General features: G+C 41.9%; 2 protein-coding genes across 7 annotated transcripts in view; one reads left to right on the forward strand and one right to left on the reverse strand.

The window, feature by feature from the left end:
- Positions 1 to 11,077, reverse strand: part of STN1 (STN1 subunit of CST complex) — a 41,180-nt gene extending 30,103 nt beyond the window's left edge. The window contains exon 1 of one of the 3 annotated variants that reach the window (XM_014883781.2): positions 10,910 to 11,077. Coding sequence is in view for 1 of the 3 variants with exons in the window: in XM_088169297.1 (XP_088025423.1) it covers positions 3,981 to 3,985 (5 nt within the window). In the remaining 2 variants the exon portion in view is untranslated. Of the gene's footprint in view, positions 1 to 3,980; positions 4,295 to 10,909 lie in introns of those variants that run through there. The other 2 variants (XM_088169298.1, XM_088169297.1) reach the window with 2 other exon arrangements.
- Positions 11,078 to 11,725: 648 nt separating this feature from the next.
- SLK (STE20 like kinase) overlaps positions 11,726 to 15,824 on the forward strand; it is a 49,117-nt gene continuing 45,018 nt past the window's right edge. For 2 of the 4 annotated variants that reach the window (XM_014883778.2, XM_088169301.1), the window contains exon 1: positions 11,727 to 11,950. In XM_014883778.2, coding sequence (XP_014739264.2) covers positions 11,801 to 11,950 — 150 coding nt within the window. In that variant the 5' untranslated portion in view covers positions 11,727 to 11,800. Of the gene's footprint in view, positions 11,951 to 15,824 lie in introns of all 4 variants that reach the window. The other 2 variants (XM_088169302.1, XM_014883780.2) reach the window with 2 other exon arrangements.

Raw genomic sequence — 15,824 nt, forward strand, 5'->3', positions numbered from 1 at the left:
AAAAAGTATCCAACACCAGTAACAAGATGAACACCATCACTGAGACCAAAACACGTTACTGAAAGACAAAAAAAAGGCTCCTGGAAAACAGCTGTTGGAAAACTATCAATTAGTAAGGTAAGGTCAGTTTGGATCCACCTCCTACCTGGTTATTCTATTACAAATCAAGATGGGGCAAGCACTTTGAGTCTTTCATAATAAACCACCTTCTGCTTCTGTCATTTTAAATCCTGTCACTTTTGATGCTACATGCTGCATGTCTTGTAGTTCTTATATGTAAGTACAATTCCAATTTAAAGACATAGTTTCAAAACAAAATTAAGAAATCTAGAACTCCTCTTAACTTCCAGAAGTTAAGCACTTCCTGAAATATTACTTGTACAAGGGTTTAACATTTGTCTAAGTTGTTCAGATAACAATTCACTAAAAGAAATAATTATAGATTTTTTCTTACAGATACTCCTTTAAATTTTAAACATCCTATGACTTTTAATTACATTAGTTTCTATTACAATACACTTCACTGGTGAATAAAGAGCAAGAGAAGAGACTCATCACTGCAACCTTTAGCCAGTGGGGAATCTACCAAAAACCCAAAAAGGCATTCCCCACAATGCCCACAAGGCAGGATATAGGTAGGGACATAAAAGCCTTGTTTTATCAAACTGACACGGCTGTTGAATAACAGTCTTCCAGTGTCACAATGTGCAACTTGTTTCCCTCCCTCTACTTTTACCTTTCCACAGCACTGCCCAGGAAACCTTCTGGACAGGAGCATGTGGCTGCAGGAGACCAAATAAACTGGCTCCTCCAACATCCACAACCTTGAAGAAAGGGGGGACAAAGATTACAGTTCTAGATTGCCTCCTTTTGGCATTGAAACTTGTTTTATATGCAAGCTAAACCTTGTAACAAAGTTTTGGCATTCCAAAAGCATGATTCTGAAAAACTAACAGAGAAGCATGTAACAAAATAAACAGTAGAAGTAGCTCTTTCTGATCCTTGTCCCATGCATCAGATACGATTTCCTATGGATCAAGAAATCAGCCAACGATTCAGCAGACCAGTAAACTAGCTCTGTATACGTATTTCTCATGGCCTCCTGCAAGCTCACCAGAAATAAGGTAGTAGGCACTCACCATTGATATTCAGCTTCACTTCCTATGTGTATTTTAAAGCCATTGGATAATCACACCGAAGTGCCTTCTTCAACTAATTCCCTAACCTGACTCATGTGAGGGCAGGAGGAAGCCTATGAGGATGATTAACTCTCTCTGAAAGCTCTTAATCACTCACAGTGCTGCCAGAACGAACTGAGCTGCAGAAAAGACATTCTTTCACTGGGAGAGAAGATTCTCAGTTATTAGTGCAAATTAAAAACAAACAAAAGTAAAAAATATTACTTCTTACAGTTTCTTGCTTGGAGGAACAGCAGTATGAAAGCTTTGATAGCAAAAAGATTCCAAACAGTCTGTTGGAAAAGGAAATTTTTTGGACAGATGATCAGGAGGTGATGCTGCCCCTCTACTCAGCATGGTGAAGCCACAGCTGGAGTTCTGTGTCCAGTTCTGGGCTCCTCAATACAGGAGAGACATGGAGCTCCTGGAGTGGGTCCAGCAGATGATTAAGGGACTGGAGCATCTCTCAAATGAGGAAAGGCTGAGAGAGCTGGGCCTGGTCAGCCTGGAGAAGACACACCTAAAAGGGGACCCTGTCAATGCCTATAAGTATCTGAAGGGAGGGTGTCAAGATAATGGACCAGACTTTTCTCAGTGGTGTTGGGCAATAGGACAAAAGGCAATGGGAAAAAGTTCCATCTGAACATGAGGAAGAACTTCTGTCCTGTGGGTGAACATGCACTGGAACAGATTGCCCAGAGAGGCTGTGGAGTCTCCCTCACTGGAGATATTCCAGAACCATCTGGACAGAATCTGCAGTAGTGTGGTCTAGGGGTCCCTGCTTGAGCAGGAGGTTGGACCCTTCCAACCTTATTCACTCTGTGATTCTGTAATTTACTGACACAAGACAAAGGAATTAACTAACAGAGAAAAGAGAATAAAACCTAATTCACCCTGGCTTAAGGTAACACAGTTAGCTTTCCTACTCGGTTTTAGCAGTATAACATAGATTTACTGTCACTTCCTGAATGAACATTTTCAAATTTCAGAGATTTGCATAGAAGTGACGAGCATTGGTTAACAGCTTTCTGAGGCTACTGTGCCTGTTAACTCGACTAGTTTGACTCAATTTCTAGAGGCAAGAATTCCTGTCCATTTCCCTCCCTCTCCTTTAAACTGGTTTATGCATCTGGTCTAAATTAGAACAGCCTCTGGAATAAGTCAGAATTTATATGAATATTCATAGCACTACAGAGCACTCCATTACAACCTGAGACTTCAAAATAATGAACTAATGGTTTGGTCTAGGCACAGAGTTGTGATTTGAAGTTTTTAAAATATTCCTGACACATACCAATGCTTTAGATTATCATAGACTCAATGTTCTGAAATCAATCTGCATTTTATTTTGCTGTGGAAGTGAATCCTTTAACTGTATCAGAACACTGAAAGACTACAAGGAACACTGTGTCAAATAGTCCTGTTGTTAATATATACAAAGTAACTCAATTTAGAATAATTTTGAAATCTCAGATCTATCATAAGGACCATCAGTACCATCACAAACTGAGATTTCTCATTTGGAGTGCTTTTGGAAGACTGAGACCTAATTGTTACTCTTTCAAAGATTAATAAAGTTAGTTTGGCAGTGATCTTTGATTCTAGTCCAGCTACATTTGTTGTTTGGTTTTTCTGTTATTCCAGAATTTACTTTACCTTCAAAAAAAGGCTCATAGCACTTTGTGTCTGAAGGCCCTTCTTGTAGAGAAATGTTTAAACAACCCAAAAGTCAAATCTTTGCAGAAAGTAAGGTGTGTGTTAGGGAAGCATTGAGCCTGTATACTACTGCAGTATTATCTGCTTTACTGGGAGAAGTTCGAAGAACAACGTAATAACTTTGAACATAAGAACAAAGTTTTTGTTATTCTTTTCTCATGCTCATCACACAGGTCCTCTGAGCCATCATCTAGGAAAGTATCAAAAGGATGGGTGTTTTGTATCAAAAATGGTACAATTAATTCCCAGCCTGCTCATCTCTGAGTTTCTTTTGCAACCGGGCCTTCTTTTTGAGGACCAGGGCTTTTACACCTGAAATCAAGCACAGGATTTCTTAGTCATACCCAGGTTGCTCTGAACTAGGCTTTAAACAGAAAAGTTTTAGAAATACCAAAGGTGTACAGATATTTCTCAGTTCCTTAAGAAAAACTGGACTGCATAGTCCTTTACACCGCATTCTGTGAATAATCTGTGAATTTACACTGTATTCTGTCAATTCTGTGAAGAGTAGGCTCTTCTCAGCAAAAGAAAGCTGGCTCATAATCATTTATCTTCAGCTGCTAAACTATTAGAACCTGCTAAAAATCCAGAGATTGTCCTTTATTAACCTTTAGTTTAAGCAATTTTTGTAATTCTCTGAGGGTGTTCTGAAATAATGAATAATTTACCGATGCTCCAACTGAGGTCTGTCCAAATCTCATCACTGAGAGCTGGCATAGGATTGATACAGAACAATCCCAAACTGTTCAGAAATACCTATCCTGCAAAATGAATATCTTCAGTAACTCCCCTCCCTGTAGAGAAAAGGCAGCTAGGCTTGTTTGTTAGTAATGACTTTTATCCAGCTTTAAAAACTTGTTCCAAATCCCATTGAAAGGCACTAAATGGACAGAAGATTATTTAGATTCTTGAAAGAAAATACCTCCCTGTGGCTGTAACTTCTTCCATGAATCACTGTCACAGTTAACATGATAAACTCATTATTATTTCCGACTTCTTGGTATGTAAAGAAACCAACAGCCTTTTATAAACTAATTTAAGTGTCTCCTTAATTGCATTTGAATTTGAATAAACGCCATTTCCTACCTCATGCTCTGAAAGGAAGTCACTCCTCTATAGTCTATCCAGAAAGATACATTAGCACTCAGTCAGAAGCCACAGGAATTATTTTTCATGTAGGTAATTTCATCTTCTTCTGCAATTCAGTCCATGTAATGTAATGGGCTTTTTTGGTTTAATCCATAAATACTGCATGGTGCACTATAAAACATAATTTTGAGGATTAGCTATTAAAGATCCCTCCTGCCAAAAAAATAAACATTTCAGGGCACTTGAGACAAAAAGTGCATCACATCACAATACTCTGTTCTGTCCTAAGCAAGTGCTAGTGTCCAAAGTTTGCACAGACTATTGTTGGACACACAATATCTGCTGTTTGCCTTAACAATTGACGTATTATTGCAGCTCCACTCATTGCTGCTATACCAAGATGAGATCCTACAGAAAACCAAATTCTACTTTACAACGTAGTCAACTATTTTTTGACCTAATTTTCTAGGTAAAAGTGAAGAACATTGCACACAGAAATTATTACAAACATGGTTGTAATACAAAAAATAATACTATGCAATGAAAAACTTTGCTGGCTTTTTTTCAGTAAAATCATTTAATATTTTAAAGTCTAGCTTTACATTAATAAACAGTTGGTATCTCACACTCTGTGTTATTTCCCCTTTTTGCTAGTAAGACATATCTGCAATATTATCCCACTGCAATGTCTCTTTTTGGCATATTACTAAGAAATCAATAGTCTTTAGTGTCATCTTTTTGTCAAATCTTCCTTTATTGTGTGTGTAGGAAATGTTCCCTTTTTGTCAGAAAGGTGTATTTTAATAGTAATTGTAGAAGGCATAATAAACTTCCTGGTTATGCTCACTACATAAGTAGGATTGGGTCTAATGACCCGCCAGCCAGCCACTAAAAAAAAAAAAAAAAAAAACAGATTAAAAAATAATTAATTTTTATATTACAGAACAAGTTATTTGGTCCCAAGATTCCAGAGCTGATCAGGATCACAAGAGAACACAAAGTCCATTCTGGAACAAAAAGGCTCCTGGGAAACAGTGAAAGAAAATCAGGATTTACAGAAAGAAAAGCAGCAATACATGTGGGCTTTTTGTTCAGACATTTTTTGTGCCAGTATCGACTGAGAGCAAAACTGAGATGCAAAGGTATCTTGATCCCTTAATAAATTTCTAATCCCAACTACTATGTGAACTAATTTGAAAGCCACAAACAAAACGAGCAAATCAGCTCGTGACTGCTACGCAGGAGGAAAAGGTCTAATTACCATCTGGAGGAAAGGCAAACGTGGTGCAGCATTTGCAAGACATGCTTTCATGTGACTTAACTAATGCTTCTAATATCCATCAGATGGAGGGGGCTCCACAAGTTTTAAATAATTTGCTTTGTGTTCATGTACAGTTTTGATCAAATAAATCTTGTTTCAAGTGAAATATAACCTCAAATTATCAAGCGGTTAGAAGGAATTCAGCATTATAGCTAAGAGTAGTATTATTTTAAAGGACACTATTATTTAAAAAAGAGTATTCTAGATGGACTTAGTCCTGTGTGGTTCTGTGAAAGATTGTTACAGTCATCACAATATGGGGAGAACTTTTACTGGACTAACTACTGTATATAAAACATGCAACTATTCACCAGTGCAGCTCAGTATTTTGATATTAACTGAAAATCCACATCAAATGAGCTTTTTCAGTTAAATACAAACCAAAAAGTATGCAGCCTTCTTGAAAAGCTTTATCATCAGGATCTGAAGTTCTTAATTGCATTAGTCAGTTAATCAAAGAGAATCAGCTATATAAGTTTCAAGTTGTTGATGCTTTCCATTAAATGTGAGGTTTGCTTCTCCACAAAGATACATGACTATTTCTGAATAACCATCTTGAAGAGGGTTTTCTTGCAGATCAACTGGAAGCAGTAAGAAAAAAAAAATTGGCTATAGCTTCAATAAAGTCAGCATGTCAAAACTTGAATGCTTTTGACATGCCATATTTGCAAGAAATATTCTTGTACTATTTGTTGAAATATCTGATCCTTATTCAAATTCTGATATTTATATTATTGCTTTTTCTTCTGCCATTTAATTTCAGATCAAGTCTATTCAATAAAATATCACAGGTTTACTCGGAAACATTCAGGTAATTTGGCAATTTTATATTTGCTCTGTCATCATTCCCAGAAGTGTTGCTGACATCAAGAGAAACGCACTCCAAGAGTTCTGCTGGCAATGGTGTCTCCATAGGTAGGAAGAACTCCCATTATATGTTACCAGGAAAATTCACCTCACACAGTCAAATACTGTGATAAAGATAAGTATTTAAAACGGGGAAGGTGAATTGCCCTATGAAGACACATTTCCCCACTGACTGCTGAAAAAGTATGGCAGATTTAGATTAAACACACAGGCTTTTCTGAAGCCAAAATTAGATCAATCCTATTCCTAAACATTTTAATACTAAATTTTTTTTTTACTGCAAACATCGAGAAATATCCTTATAGGTTTGTAGTTTCCAAGTGCCACATGTTTCTATGGCAATTCTTAGATGAACTAGTCCTGCAGTAAGGTATTAAAAAACTCAAACCATGTAATAAATAGTACTATACCCAGGTTGTTGATAGGAGCCTGAGTATTGATTCTGGCTAATGAGATATGGGCAAGCTCTTGAGTGTCCAATCTCTGGTATTATAATTTTTTCCTCTTTCTATTATGTATGACTGGACTATTCCTGTTACTCATATCATAAAGGTTCATAAAATACTGAGTACAAAAAAAAAATCTCTTTTTTGTTCTGCATAACAGAAAGAGAAGTCTCTAAGACACAGCTCTATCAATGGGACATTTATTAGAAAGGCTTTAGGAGTGCTGTGTATGTAGCATGTAGCACATACAGGACAACCAAGCACCAGGCCCAGGCAGCACTGCTTGGGGGAAGGCAAGTCCTACCTGACCAACCTGACTTCCTTTTCTGACCAGATGAGGGAAAAGTTCTGGATGTTGTCCACCTGGATTTCAGAGAAGTCTTCAATGCTGTCTCACACAGCATTCTCCTGGAAAGGCTGGCAGCTCATGGCCTGCACAGGGGCTCTCTTTGCTGCCTACAAAACTGCCTGGAGGGCTGGGCCAGAGTGTGGTGGTGAGTGGTGCCACAAGGGCTGTCCCCAGGGCCCAGAGCTGGGAACAGTCCTGTTTAATATCTGTGTCAATGATCTGGATGAGGGGATCGAGTGCACCCTCAGTAAGTTCACAGCTGGGCAGGAGTGTTGGTCGGCTGCAGGCCAGGGAGGCTCTGCAGAGGGATCTGGGCAGGTTGGATCAATGAGCTGAGGCCAGTGGTGTGAGGCTCAATGAGGGGAAGTGCCAGGTCCTGCACCTGGGTCACAACAGCCTCATGCAGGGCTGCAGGCCGGGACAGAGGGGCTGGAGGCTGGAAAGTGGCCCAGAGGAAAAGAACCCAGGGGCACTGGTGAACAGCAGCTGATCATGAGCCAGGAGCTGCCCAGGTGGCCAAGAAGGCCAGTGGCATCCTGGCCTTTATCAGAAACAGTGTGGCCACAAGACCAGGACTGTGATCATTCCCCTGCACTGGGTTAATTAGAGTGATGTAGAAGCTACATTGGTTAGAACTGAAATGAGCCCAGTGCAGCACAAAGCCTTAACTTTGGGAACAGATGAGAGAAGAAATGGCAGAGGCTATGAAAAAATGCCACCGTATAACTGGAAAATATCAATAAAAACACAGAGTACATCGATTAAAGAAAACAGAAAGAACAGTGCTGAGTGCCAAAGGTGACAGACAGATTAAGACAGATGAAACAAGAATTACACTTCAGATTTAACCACAAACAGGTCACCTGTGACCTCACAGCACTTCAATGAGCTCAATCACCAGGAAGAATTTTGGAGATCAGTGAACGCGTGGGTTGACAGAAAGTCAAGAAAATATAAAAATATACCATTAAATATTTTGAAAGAACTGAAGACAGAATGTACGACTGCAGTGAAAGGGCAATATATGCAGTGAAGAACACATTTCAAATTAAATTTATGTTTACTTTCAATTAAGAGAAATTGGAGCAGTTTAAAAGAAACAGAGCTTAGAGGGAGTTAGGAACAGTGGCAAGTAAGTGATAGAGTCAATGAGAAAGGATGGTGATATTAAGCAGCAGAAAGCATAAAGCAGACTTCTAATTCACAAAGAGATGAAAAAGATTGTCATAAAGAGTTTACAGCTATTTTAAGCCAGTATATTTGATGCACAATCAAGATAGTTCTTTAACATCTTCAACATCTTCCTCTAACATCTAAAGGAAGCAATGAATTTTCAAAAAGCATTACTTTAAATTCCTAAAGGAGAAATTTTAATAAAATTAACTTTCACCTTTTTATCCTCACCATCTGGAAACATTTACAGTTGCTAAAAACTCCTGCTTATCAGGAACAAAAGAACCACACACACAAAACCCAGCTTCATACAGCCTCTTCCAAACCAGGAAGTCACAGCAAATTGGGAAGGATTTGCGACTAGCACTTAACCTTCACCTTATGGAGTTTATTTTTAGGATTGAGTGGCAAGCTGTAACTCCAGAGTGAAAGAACAAGGGAAAAAAATGAGACGCAGTCACAGTTTTCCTTTTCATATATCCTGGTTTTATCTTGAGTTACTTGTTCAAGAGTAAGAAAGGAAAAGTTAAAAGCAAAGCCTTATCACTAGATTAAGTGCTTCTTTCTTGTGCCAGACTTTCATCTTATATTTTCAATCTTATATGAATTTAAAAGCTCCCTGGAACAGGAAGATTGTTTATACAAGTGTAAAGCAACACACATGCAGTACCTGCTAACATCCAGTCATTGGTAGGATGGCACGAAGGTTCTGCTCTGAGCGAGCCTCTTTTGTCACACGCAGACTGACACAGGACAGAGATGCTGTGTGTGAACTGTGCTCAGCCCAGTGTTTATTAACAGAGCTGAGGCACAACCAGGCCCTGCTATCCCAGCCCAGGAGTGCCAGCTCAACTTCACTCGTTCATATGTAACTTACAAAATTTTCTTTTAGTTTTGCATTTCTTTCCAGGTATTACAAACTTTAACATTCACACATAGGCATCCCCCAGCCTCACTCCATTGCCATTAACCCTGAGGCTAAAGAAAGATAATCCTGCCTATATACAAGGAATTCATGCTATGGTTTTGGATTCCCTTTTTCCTCCCATCCTCGATCAAACAGTCAGTTTAAATAAAACTACAGAAATTAGTCCCAAAGCACTTTTTATCCAACAGAAAGCAAGTAAAAATCAAAATATTAAATGAAAAATATTAATGAAAATTATTATTTAAGCCATCATTGTATTTTAATATCCAAATCAACGCTACCATCCCACCTGAACGGGCAAAAGAAAGATTATAGAGAGGAAAAATATATTTAACTTTAAAAATTATGATATGAGAAGCTAAGTTGCTGCTGGTAACACTCTCTTTATTATTGCATTTAATTCAAGCTATCTGAATGAAACTTTCATATGAAATTAATAGGTGGAGCCAGACAGTCAAATCACAGAAGATGAAACAGTTCCTTTGGATTGCAGTTGTTTCTCGTTTTTGCCCTCACACACATAAACAGTCTTGGTTTTAACACCTTCCTTAACAGTTTTACCTTTTGCAACCAAGCTGTCAGTACAAAGGACCCACAGAGCCCAATATTATTTTTGAAAAACAAACGCTGATTGTTACAACAAATCACTTTAGCAAGAGCACTTGGAAGACTCTCTATTCATAGGGTGGGACTAGCCGTGAAACTGATTTTATACACTTTAAAGAAATTGACTCATGACAGAACACTGTTCGATCCTTAAACGCTTTATTGTCAGGGATATCTCAATGCCTCATTATTATTACTGAATTCACACACGGACTACCCTCCTTATATAGCAAACTACTGTCACGCCAATAAAATGGTCTGGGGAGTGATGCACACCAGAGGCTTGATCTTTAAAAGCTCATCACGCAGCTTAAATGAATGGCAACCGCAGGTACTCGGGTTCATACGAGGATACGGCATTACACGATTTTCGCTGGGTGTTTGTCTCACTGTCAGATGTCTCCGAGGTCTCAGCATCGCCTCAGCCGCTGCTGGGTCGAGCTCCTGCCTGTCACAGCCCGAAGTGTCCCCATGCCGGCTAATTGCCCCCAATCCAGGCAACGGAAACGCCTCGTGCTTTCAAGTGAGGAAACGCCCCACATTTGGTGGCACGTACACAACACAACTATTAAAATACAATTATACTTCAGAGTGAAGAAGGAATCATTTGTGGGAAGAGTAGGTTATGAGATAAGGAAATTCAGGCCTGTCCCAGTGATTAAATAAGATACCAAACGGGCTGCACAGGAACATCACACCCTGCTATGACAGAAGATAAACCAGTAGCAGGTTTAGAGACAGCAACGGACCACAAACAAAAGAAAAAGTCTTCCAACGTCGTCTTTTGCTATCAACACTTTCCTCAGAGCTCCACGTCCAAGCCCAAGCCTCACCTGCCCACACAGCGCACCTAACACACAGCGGGAGCCCCTCATGGCCCTTCGGCTCCCGCGGCAGCACTGGGGACTCAAGGCACACCGCCACACGGAGGGAAAGCTGTCCTGCCCCCCGCCCAGCGAACATCACCCTCTGCCACAGGGCTGGGGACACTACTCCTGTACGGGACAGCGGAGCAGCAAGGAGACAGGCGCAGGCTATCCTTTGGGACCAGAGGATAAGGGGTCCCTCGGCCACACGCCCTTCCCATAACAGCACACAGCAGACTATAGGGAAACAGAACAGAGGGAGGGACGAGCACTCGATCCTCACACCAATGCTGCCATCCTGCTCTGAAGTAACGGGGGGGGGAAGAGGGGGAAAGCGCCCCCCTCCATCTTGAGCCCGACACCGACTTACCCGCCCGGAGCCTCCGCGCGCTCCTATTGGCTGGGGCCGCCGCGGGCGCGTCACGTGGGCAGGCCAGGCCCCGCCTCTTCCCCCCGCCTGTGCCGAGCCGGAGCCGTTGGCAGGGGAGGGCCGCGCGCGTACCGCTGGTGCGGCGCGTGCGCACGCGCGGGGGAAAGTGGGAGCGGCGGGGGGGGGGCGCGCTGCCGCGCGTGCGCCGGCGGCGGAGCGGCGGGAGGGGCGCGAGGCGGTTCCGGGAGCGCGGGAAGGGGGGCGGGAGCGCGGGGCGCACGCGCCGGCGACGGGCGGGAGCGAGGGCGGAGGTGCTGCCGGTGCCGCCCCGCAGGAAGCGGAGCCGCCCGGGCCCCGCTCCGCGAGACGGCGAGGGTGCGAGCGAGTAGGAGAGAGGCCGGCAGCAAAGCGTCGTTTTCCGCCGCTGTGCCACCCCGGGACTCCGCTCCGCGAGGATACCGGCTGGGAGCCTGGAGCGGGGCAGCCTCCGCCCCTCCCTGCATCCGCCCCGTCCTGCGAGGCGGGACCTGATCGCTCCCCGCTGCCCGGCGCGCATCAGCTGCCCCCTCCCAGCGGAGCCTTGACCCCTCCTCCGGCTCCTCCGCCCGTCCCGAGGAGGGAGCCCGGCACTTGTTGCTGCCGCGATGGTGACCGGCCCGGCCGAGTAGGGACCGCCAAGCCAGTCGGGGAGAGCAGCGCCGAGCCCGGCCCCGTACGGGGCATCGCGGGGTGTTGTCTCCCCGCAGCGCCCGGCCGTGACGGCTCTTCCCGGGCGGCGCCAAGACTTTGGTCTCCGCGTGGGAATCGCGCCCGGCATCGCCGCCCGCGCCAGGTGGTCCCGGCGGGCACAGGAGCCACCGCCGCGCGCCCCGTCCCTCGGCTGCAGCCAAAATGTCCTTCTTCAACTTTCGTAAGATTTTCAAGCTGGGCGGCGAGAAGAAGAAGAAACAATACGAGCACGTCAAGAGGGATTTGAACCCTGAGGAGTTCTGGGAAATCATAGGAGAGCTGGGCGATGGTGCTTTCGGTAAAGTGTTCAAGGTAAGGGCGGGCAGCGCGGATCGCTTGTGTTGCTCATAGCTGAGAAATGACTCGGAGCGTTGCTTCTGCCCCCAGCGCTGCCTCGGGCTCCCTGTCTGCCGGCTCCCTCACCCCGGGATTCCTGCTGGCAGCGCCGACTTCGGGAGAACTTGGCTGGGGCGCTCAGCGCTGCGGGGGGACACGGCCGGAGGCAGAGCGGGGGATCCCGGCGCCTCTTGGCCACGGAGCCTCGTGAAACTAAAGATAGAAAAGACCTATTAGGTCATTGTCCCGCCTTCTGCTCCACCCTGCCCGCTGCTGGATTGCTCACTTCTCTGTGTTTTGGGTTTTTTTTGGGACTCGTGTACAGTATGACTCCTAACCTTACAAAGACTGCATTTTCTTAGATCCAAAGTTCATCCTTTTTTTTTTTTTTTTCCCCGCTGTACGTTAGGAACCCCATGAACAGTAAAACTGACTTCTGTGCTTCACATGTAGTGTACCGAGCCAGGCTGTTGTCGCTTTAATGGGCATTCTCCCATCTTGTTCCATGTGGAGTTGAATTAAATAGCTGTCTTCTCTTGGCTTTCCCTGTGTGGTGGAATTCATGTGTTGGATCTCCGAAGTTCTCTTAGTTGTTTGCTCTTTAAACCTTTAAGTGCGCTGGTACAAGTAGGATTTTTAAGGATGCTTATCTAGAATTTATCAAGCCAAGTAGACTACAATAACATAGATACAACCCTGCTAGTGTTTGACAAGACTTCAGCTTTCAGGCAAATCTTCAGCTAGTTGCCTCTTTCTAAAAGGGTGTTAGTGCTCCATGTTTGGTTTACGGATAGCGTGGAAAAAACATCCTGATGGAAAAGCATGAGAGAATTGGGAACTGACATGAATTGAAGCTCTGGAGCAGGTTCTGGAGACTATGAAAAATAGCATGAGAGGATGGCATTTACAGTGTTTCTGAGAGCTAATTCGGTCAAGAAACATTTATATTTAGAGTACTGCATTTGAGAGTTTATGAAATCTGGGTACTCATGAAACTTGTGCTATTTTTGGTATAAATTATTTTAGGCTCTATTGTACTGTGGTGGTATCACCTGTTTATAAATTTGAACAGAAGTGCCACAGTAAGTTCAGAATATTAGGTGGGGTCATTTCACCCAAGAAATTTGTGTAAACGTTCTATATTAAGAACATCTAGTTTATTTAGATCCTGCTGTAATACACAGTCTAGATAGTGGATCTCATGTCATTTTTGAAGATTAGAGTTCTGGGGTTTTTTTAAAATGGCTGTGAATGTGTCTGAAGTTGCTCTATCATAAAGCCCGCTCACCACAAAAACATAACATCTCTAACAGCACTTGCAGAGTATTAAAGTTTTAATTTGAGCTTCATGGTGGAGTTTTGATTCCCATTTTCTGAATATATGCCTTAGATATAATACTAAATGTGTTTTCCCCCACGTCCACTTCCCCTCCCATCCTCAGACCTCTTCTCGCCTCATCTGTAGGCATGTCTGTATTAGCAATAGTAGTTGAGGTATGGTGTCTGAGCAAGGCAGCTGATAAAATTTGCATTTCAGTGTACTCTGTACAAAAACAGGAGAATGTTTTCCACTTGGATGTAATTTTTCACTTCGAGATTTATTTCTAACTGAAATGACAGTGTTCATGTTGAAATTGACGGTAGGCAGAATTACATGTGTTTACTCTGGTCAACTTGTTGAAGTTGGCTCTTTGTAAGAATTAATAGGTGGTAAAAAAAATCTCATTTAATAAGAAGAAGTAGATTACTTCACGTGTTCACCAGCATTGTTTTTGTTTCCATCTAGTTTGAGAAAGAGGCTTACACACAGATATAAGCTGTACTTGTGTTCCAGCACCTGAGTGTGCTTCCCAAGAAACAGCATGGAAAGCAGGCAAGGTGTGTTAGGTTGTTCTTTGATGGATATACACCTCAAATGAGAAGCTGCAGGAATAGGCATTCAATTCCTTCTCAAATTTTGAATTCAAAGCTATAAGCCAGAACAAAGCTCTCAAGAATGCTTGGAGACTTTGTCTTTAGGTAATGGAAGTGTGGGGGTTGGAGTTTTCATTTTGTGTAATGGATTTTGTTTTATTTGCCAACCCCCTCATCACCCTAGTGTCAGTTACATTTGCCAAAAGTGCATTTGCCTTTGTTTAAGATCTTAAGATCTGTGTGTGACAGCGTTTTGGCAGATGTATGTTAAAATGGAGTTGCCGTATAAATAAGTCTTTGTATACTTTGAATTTCTGAAAACTAGGTTAGATGTGAAGTCCTACATGCTATGATTTCCCATAGAGGGGTAATTGGTTTAGTTGTGCAACTGATCTTCTGAACAAAATGTCAAATATTTAAATAAAACCTCAAAAACAACTCTAAACGATTCTGACAGTACTGGGAAGTCTCACTGATTAAATTATTCACTTAAAAATGCTGTCCAGCGATAATTAATTTTGTGTACAGAAGTCTTAAAGGCATTGAAAACTTGTGATTCATTCCCTTTCTTTGCAATCAAGTACAAGTATCTTGCTTATTTTTTTTTACTACCTTAGTCAAATTTCTAGAAGAACTTACTTCCTTTGAAGCTGTTTGTTGCAGCGTTCTAAGGCTTTGTGAGTTCTGACAATTCATACATTTGTATTCGCGGACTTCTTAGTAATGTTTAGAAATACTGTCTCAACTGCTGTTGTAAGTCTGTTGTGATCTGAGGAGCTCTGTAATTGCAGATTACTGATGGCAAAGGTTTATACCCGTGTAGGACTATTTATTCTGGCCCTTTCCAGGCTCTTCAGAGAGGCCACTTTTAGGCTGTTTTCTTTTCACTCTTGGCTAATGAATAATGGTGTGGTTTTCTGTCCTTTTACAATTTATAGATCCTTGCAGTACTTCAGTGTCAGGTGATGGCCCTTGAAGAGAATTTTGAGTTTCCTGATGATAGAATTTTTTCCAATCTCTTTTATGTGCTTTTCATGGATTATTTAGAATTATTGAGTGTACTGCTAGACTTCTGACAGACACTGGAGACGCATAATATTAGCACTGGAGGCTGATTGCAACTTTGAAATTTGGCAGTCGGACACAACCCCTAAAACACAAGAGGGACAGTCTGAAACTGCTCTTGATTTGATCAGGTTAAGTGCCCTGAGAAAACGTGGGCTCTTATTGTAATTATAATCAGTTTGCTTTAGAAAGTAGTTACATTATTATATCATGTTGCTGTATTGTGTGTTCTAGTACCCTATTGTGTCAAATCGAATTCGGTGCACATTGTAAATATTGCTTCAAGGTAGATCACTGTGTTAATGACTTTGATCAGCTTTAAACTACTTTCTCAATTCCCAGAATGTTCAGATGATGTGAAAACAGACCTTTCAAATGCCTGATGTGATCTGTGGCTCTTTCTTGCTACAGATATCTGCATTTTCATTCATGATGTTTCTCTTCCTCAGTTGACTTTTTGAAATAAATAAAGTCTTGGGCTTATATTTCAGTAAAATTTGCCAGCCTCTTTTGGCAGTAAGAACATTGTACACTCCTATAGAAGACTTATATTACAGAAAGGCATTTTTGTCATCTCTGAGCCCTTTACTAGAGGATACTCCTCCAATAAATTAATGTACTTTTGGCCATGATTATGATTAATATGGCTACCATCTGCACAAGTGTATTAATTTTAAGTCTTCTGTGGGAACAGATTCTATAGGGGTAAAACATATGTGGCACTATACAATATAAGACAGAGTATTTCTATACGGTATGTGTATATAGAGATAGTATATCATGTTTATATATATTTTAATTGATATTATGGAATCCTTTGGACTTGTCTGACTTTGAATTTCATTCACACTTCTTTGTTTGAACTGGAGTG

This window comes from Sturnus vulgaris, chromosome 8 (assembly GCF_052056855.1).
Source record: "Sturnus vulgaris isolate bStuVul1 chromosome 8, bStuVul1.hap1, whole genome shotgun sequence".
Classification (NCBI taxonomy): domain Eukaryota; kingdom Metazoa; phylum Chordata; class Aves; order Passeriformes; family Sturnidae; genus Sturnus; species Sturnus vulgaris.